This window comes from Nothobranchius furzeri, chromosome 7 (genome assembly GCF_043380555.1).
Source record: "Nothobranchius furzeri strain GRZ-AD chromosome 7, NfurGRZ-RIMD1, whole genome shotgun sequence".
NCBI lineage: Eukaryota > Metazoa > Chordata > Actinopteri > Cyprinodontiformes > Nothobranchiidae > Nothobranchius > Nothobranchius furzeri.
Genome location: NC_091747.1, coordinates 34,179,798 through 34,186,966, shown reverse-complemented (window position 1 = coordinate 34,186,966; position 7,169 = coordinate 34,179,798). Strand labels below are relative to the sequence as shown.

At 46.1% G+C, this 7,169-nt stretch overlaps 1 protein-coding gene across 1 annotated transcript; it reads right to left on the bottom strand.

The window, feature by feature from the left end:
• Positions 1–278: 278 nt before the first annotated feature.
• Positions 279–5,971, bottom strand: LOC107382602 (holocytochrome c-type synthase). Its single transcript, XM_054751392.2, has 7 exons — positions 5,785–5,971; positions 4,103–4,215; positions 3,771–3,904; positions 3,535–3,683; positions 1,577–1,696; positions 1,418–1,504; positions 279–1,316 (listed from the first exon to the last, which is right to left on the bottom strand). The coding sequence occupies exons 1-7, from the start codon at positions 5,868–5,870 to the stop codon at positions 1,118–1,120; spliced, it is 888 nt and encodes a 295-aa protein (XP_054607367.1). The 5' UTR covers positions 5,871–5,971; the 3' UTR covers positions 279–1,117.
• Positions 5,972–7,169: the final 1,198 nt, after the last annotated feature.

The window sequence follows — 7,169 nt, the reverse complement described above, 5'->3', positions numbered from 1 at the left end:
CAACAGAAGTTTCAATGTCGCCATGGAACAGAACGCGTAGACGGTTTGGCCGCGGGTCGCCTCCCGTGTGTCAGGTAATAAAAGCGACAGCGACGAATTTCACTGATCGCGGTCGTTTGTCGCCTCCTGTGTCGAGCCCATCAGGTCTGGTCTCCAACAGGGCTCAGTGCTCCAGCTTTTGTAGGGATGGATCAGGTCTGGTATGTGTGGACCTGGTTTATGAAGTCCTGCAGGTTTAAAGCTCAGAGCTTCAGTTTCTACAAACCATAAGCTGAGAAGCAGATGAGGAACAGCTTTATTACCGAGTCTGGACACTTTCACACACAAAGATAAGAATAAATAAAACCAGATGATGCAGCTGAAACAGTTAATGACTAAAGCGAGTCCCATCCACCTGAGTCCAAGTCACCTGAACAGGTGAGACACGTTTCTGATGCTAGTGTCCATTTCATTTTCAGTCCGATACCTTCCATTGTGTTTTCGCCCACATTTAAGGAAGCTGAAGGGCCGTCTGCTGAACTCATCATCTACCTCAAAAATAACATCCTGGTCCTTCTTAATGGACACAGTCGGCGCTGGATAACCAGAGCTGTCCTCCCCACAGCCCTGGACTTGGAGAAGATGGCCACGCGGGTCCCGAGGAACACATAGCTGGCCCTGCTGGGACCCGTCTTCTCCAGAACTGAACCTCAGGTCCTAACGGTTCTGAGATTTCACCTTGTTGCCGAGTCAAGATGAAACTTGCAACGAGACAAGATGAATAATGCCACTAAGCAGCGTTCTGTCTCAGGAAACAGGGTCATGTGACCTGCTGCACAAAAAAAAACGTTTTAAAACAAAGAAGTGAAATTTAAGCAGATCCGGATCTGAACGTCTGAGCTGGGAGGTTCTGTTTCCTCTTGGTTTTCTTCTTTAGGAGCTGAAACAACAGCTGGAGTCTTTGTCTTCACAACCTCCACTCTAGGACAGGGGCTGGCAACTCCCTTCCCAGTGGGCCAGTATCCAGCATGTTTTAGTAGTTTCCTTGCTCCAGCACACCTGCTCAACACCTGGTAATCACCTGCTGAAGCAGTGAAACAGTAAACACGATGGACACCAGCCCTCGGGGCTTGCTGCTCTAGGAAGTCCAGCGCCACCACGCCACCTTCATCCGATCCCACACAGCACCCAAAGAGTCAAAAGCAGGACGCACGTCCAGGATGGAGAACTGGTAGGTGTCCTTGTTGATCTCTCCATCGTAGTAGTCGATGACATAACGCACCTCCTTCCCACAGCGGTCCACGATCCAGTCATGACGATCGAAAGGCAGCTCATACCTGCAGAGACACGTGGACAGAGTCCTCCATTTAAAGCACTGTCCAACATCTGGAGCATGATCTAAAAGCTCGAGGAGCTCTTTCATGAACTTGGAGCTCACCCCATCCAGTGACGGAGACGGGCCCGGGGAGAGTACTCTTTAGCTTTCCCACCAAACCTCTTGAGCGTGGGCCCACATGGGCACTCTCTAGCAGAACCAGAACAAACCCAGTCAGACTCTGAACAGCGGTGTGACACCTCCTGACTCACCCCTCCTCACCCAGCATGAAGGGCTTCCCACTTCAGGATCTCCTGCCAGGCCTGCTCGTTGTTCTGATTGTGGATCTTAATGATGTTGGTCATGTCCTGAGCAGCCAGGTCATCGTCCCGCCAGCGCCACCTGCAGAACAAAGACACAAGTCCTCAAGTCCCAGAGTTTGTTCAAACAAGCCTGAAGCTCCGCCCCTTCCTGCCAGCTCATGGGTCCCGGAGCGGGACATTAACAGTTATTTTCTAATCCTTGTAAAGATGGTATAATATTGTTGCTTTTAAGCTTAATATATCACCTTTACTTATGACCAGTAAGATGTGATATTCTATATAGATAAAGGGTACCAACCCGTTTGGTCTTTGAATGTTTAATCAGAAGATTCTAGGATTCTTTGCTTTTTCAGGGATCAAACACACTTCGTGTTCATTCAGACAGAGTCAAGTTTATAAAAAGTATGAAATTAATTTTCTAAACAAATTAAAAACAAGACAAGTTATAAATAAGACGAATGTGATGGATGAATATAAGTGGATGGATGTGATTTTTATCAGAACCTTGGATCTAGAGGAAACTGAGTTCTGGGTGTGAAAAGAATTTGGTCTGCATTAAACTATAAGTGATGGTTTATAAAACGGCATCAGACTCAATTCATGTCATGCCTATGTAGCCGTTCCTGGAGACCCCGTTTGGATCTGAGATGTCGAGGAGTCGGTGACCCCAATGCACGTGGCTCATAGGAAAACCTCGATGCGACCATGTTTGTCCCAGGATGTCTCCCGAGTCACAACAGATAGATGAAATAGTTTGTGTCTAGAACAGCCGTTTCTGAATAGCTGAAGGAACTAGTTTCTGTGTCGCTGCAGGAAGCTTTTGGCTTGTCGAAAGCCTTGATGGTTCAACGTCCCTTCAGGACTGGCCACTCCGAAGGTGTACTTGAACTGAATCACTCAGGAAGTGAGTTCTGTTTTAATTGTTCTCATATGATTACATGGCCAATCAGGACTCGACATGTAAAGAGGTGTTAACAAACCTCAGAACCCAGATACAGGATGCTCTGATTTGTGGATAAGAAAATATCGGTGTCATGAAATTACTTTAACCTTGTGAATGAGTGTGTGGCTGATTAGCTCGTCACGTAGACGGATTATCAGACAAATGGATCATTGCAGGACAATATTCATTTCAACCTTATTAACTTAGGCACAGATTAATCAAAACATTTCATTTAAACATACTGTCCATTTCATTATATGATTAGTTAACTCAGTTATTTTCTAATCCTTGTAAAGAGGGTATAATATTGTCGCCTCGTCCCGTAATCGGAAGGTTGCAGGTTCGAGCCCCGCTCAGTATGTTGCTGTTGTTGTGTCCTTGGGCAAGACACTTAACCCACGTTGCCTGCTGGTGGTGGTCGGAGGGACCGGTGGCGCCAGTGCTCGGCAGCCTCGCCTCTGTCAGTGCGCCCCAGGGCAGCTGTGGCTACATTGTAGCTCACCACCATCAGTGTGTGAATGTGTGTGTGTGAATGGGTGAATGACTGATTGTGTTGTAAAGCGCCTTGGGGGGTTCCAGGACTCTAGAAGGTGCTATATCAAATACAGGCCATTTACCATATGAGCTGAAAATGTTCACTTTTATTCAGAGGCAGGAGGAATCCTGGAGAAGCGATAAGGGAAGCTTAAGGTCTTGAAACAGAAACACTGTGCAGAGCTGCAGAGGCCTGGACCTCAGCTGATAGAATGGCAGGATCCGGCAGATTAAAGGCAACAAATGTAGACTCCTGTCTCCATATGACCGGAAACTGAAGGTCAAACTGTAGATGAAAAACTGACCATTTCTGGACGCTACATCCTCTTTGCCTCATGGCCTGAATCACATGTTGTACTTCAGTTTGAATGAAAAGTAATGATGCGAGTTTCCACCATGCCGTATTTCATATGTTCAGTTACTGGGTGGGCAGGACTCACCCCTTCCTCAGCATGGCGTTCCAGAACATCTGCTCAGACGGATAAACCCAGTTGTTGTCTGTGTCGTGACGGGGAATGGTGGACTCTTCTCTGGAGACGGACAGCTTGAAGGGCTGGTCTGGAGCTGGAACTTGGTTGGGAGGAGGCATCTGAGCACAGAGGAAGGATGGATCACCTCAAACATAAAGACCGATTGGATTTTAGGATGAAACGAGGAGGACCACACCCCTGCATACCATGTTAGATGGATCGATGTCATTCTTCACGCCTGCAGCAGCTCTCATGGGACACTCCACAAAGTCATAGGCCCGATCCTGGTGGACTGGGCCTGGTGCTGCTCGGTGCATCGGACACTCTGGCGGAGGAGACGCTGAGGAAACACCACCCATGTGAGTCGCAGTGGCCGTGGTGGAAAGGTCCCGGACGTGATCATTTTAACCAGATATTTTAGTTCTACTCTTATTTTAGTCAACTAAAATATTTAAAACACCAAACATGACAAACACGTCCCACCAGATGACTAAAGGTTACACATTTTCTTTACGTGATACAATAAGTACTTTGGTACCTTTAGCAGCTTCCTGGTGCATGGGACAGGCCTGGGGAGGTGGGGCAGCCATGGCCTCTGCTTGGACTGTCGAAACAGCAGGGGTGGACACGGAAGTTCCCATCCTGGTCTGTCTCATGGGTGAGAGGACAAGCAGGACATGTGAGACGCATGATAGACATGTTAAAAAAGCTCTCCCTCTCTCTAACCCCGGTTTCGCACTGGAAGCCTCAACGGCGCTAAACGGTTTACTCGTGAACTTCTAAGCGGTCCTTTTCACACCAGGAGTCTTGGCAGCGACATGGCTTCCTCACTGGACTCGTGAGATCACAAAACCCCCCAAGACTTCAGGTCACGGTTTGTTTACGCAATCCACCTTAAACCAAAAAGAAGGAAATCACGTTTTATGTCATATGAAGTTGTTCCTCTCCACCGCCAGGATTAACGCCATGAAAACACAACGCTGCACTTCTGGAACGATACTGGGAGAAAATAAGTCGTTGGGTCAAACATAAGCTTCATATGTATGAAATTGCATCGTTGCAGTACCTTAATTTTGAAAGTTACCAGGGATTTTACACTGAAACCGTGTGTCACTTCCTGTCCAGCCCTATTTTAATTGCGGAAATTGTCGTGTCCCAGAAGCGACTCGCAGCAAAAATTGAACTTGATCCTACCTTCAGCGGCGCAGCGTGCTGTCTCTGGGACACGACTGGAAATGTAAGCGTTACGGCTGGTTTGAAACACTCCATAGACTAGAATGGATTATATTTAAAGCAACGACATTCCACTCTGGTTCCACGCCGCTGATGCTTTCAGTGTGAAGCCAGGGTTACCCTAACCATAACCAGTGTATTCCTAACCTTAACTAGAACTTAATTCTCACCATAACACTAAAACCAACGAGCAGGGTTCTGTAACATTAGTGCCAAAGTGAGGACCAACAAAATGTCCTCATTTTGGTAATAATGTCCTCATTTTGGTAATAATGTCCTCATTTTACAGGTAAAAAGCTTGTCATTGGTTCTCACTTCAATGTATAGAAGAGTACAAACACACACACACACACACTTCTGTCTTTCTATCATAGTGAGGACCCTCCATCGAGTTACACTAATTTTTGTGACTGTATTATGTCTAACCATAACCAATGCTGATCTATTCCTAACCCTAACCTTAAACTTCACATCATACCTCTAACCTCATGCTGGTCCTCAGTAGGCAATGAGTACACCACACACACACACACACACACACACACACACACACACACACACACACACACACACACACACACACACACACACCTGGAAATTATTTTGACCCTTTTCACTAGTAGAGAGTTATAATATTCGTATGAAAAAGCTGTCTTCATCAGGATTAGCACGGAACTACACTTCGATAGCTGGAACTAGGAAGAGGAACATTCATGGATGGGGACAAACTTCTATGTAACACCTGCTGGTTCTAACACAGCCCTGTCTCATTAACCGTTTGATTTGGGAATCCGGCTTAGTTTCAAAGTACAAAATAATTTTCAAGATAAAGAAAAAATGTCAAATGTATTTTACCGTCCGCCTGCAGCTAGCTAGCTAGCGGCTAACTCGCGTGGTTTCTAGGCCGTGAGATAAATGTGAAGGTTTCCGGACGTCTCGTTCTTGTTGTGTTTAAGTGTTGAGCTGAACAGTGAATGAAACATTTACCTGTAGAGGTCAGAAACGGTCGTGATTATCCGAGTCTGTTCCAATGTCAGCGTGCTGGACTCGGTCACTTCGGACTTGTGCAACATGTCACGTGGTATACGTAATTCACAGCGTCATCACGCTGAAGGAATTTTAAACTCTCAATCTCTGTTTTAGTATTCTTTTTCTAGAATATCAGAAACATAATTAGAAGCAAAAACGTTAGATCCGTTGTCTATTTTCTGCAGCCGACCAAACTCGCCGTACACGTTGGCAGTTTGGTTCGTTTCTGATGCAGTAAACTTAAATTACGAGGCGCACCGAACGCCGCTTTAGTCAAACACTGCAACCGTCACTATGGTTACAGAACTTGCGATCTAGCTAGATTCCGGTCCTGGAGGTATCCAGCACGTGTTAGTGGTTTCCTGTGATTCAACGTACTTGATTCACCTGCGCAGCAGCTCGTCAGGCCGCAGAAGCCTGTTAATCACCTGCTGATTTAAATCAGGTGTGTTGAAGCATAGTTAAAACCAAAACGTGCTGGAGACCTGCAGACCGGAACTGAATACCCCTGAGCTAGACTGATCATTCCTGGCGCTGATTCAAACCACAGGGAGATCTCATCTGTGGGTTTGGAGGGGTCTGTGTGCCTCAGCCAGGGTGCGAGACAGGACCACTGGTGTCTCTGCTGCTCTGATGGTCAGAAGGGGTATAGTGTGCTCTCCTCACCACACAGTGAGATGGGAGAGAGGATGTTGGTGCTGCTTCTCCTGACCTCTACCGAAGAGCTGTGGGACTCCTACCTCATCTGTTTAGTTGATTTTCTGAGTCAGACCTCTTCCCTGGGTCACTGGGCTGGTCCTCTGGTTCTGATTCTGGATCACCAGGATGAAGAACAGTGGACTCTGTTTATCAACCAAGTTAAACATAAGCTGACCTTATAGCTCTCATTTAGCTTTGGCTCAGAATTGTCCAGAATAAGTGGTAATAAAAGTCACTGTGTTGTGTTTGTACCTGAACTGTTCCGCTCTGATTAACACCTACACTGTCTTGTATTAAGTAGCTGTTTCTCTAATTATTCCCACTTTGTTATTATTTTACCATGATTATGTTCTTACTTCTTATATTTACTCATCTCTTATTTTCATATTTCTTTTTGCACCAAGTAGGCCTACCACAGCTATTTCCTAACGATGTGATATCTCGCACATGTGGCAATAAAACCCTTCTGATTCTGATTAACTACAGTTAAACTGAGCAGAAACATCACAAAACTCAGACTGTCCACCAGAGGGAGACAAACACAAGGCTGAGATTGTGTCATCTCATTCTAGAACCAGCCACACAGCTGATCCATCAGCTGACATTCCATTTATTTATAGTTCATTCCACGACCAGGCAATGTG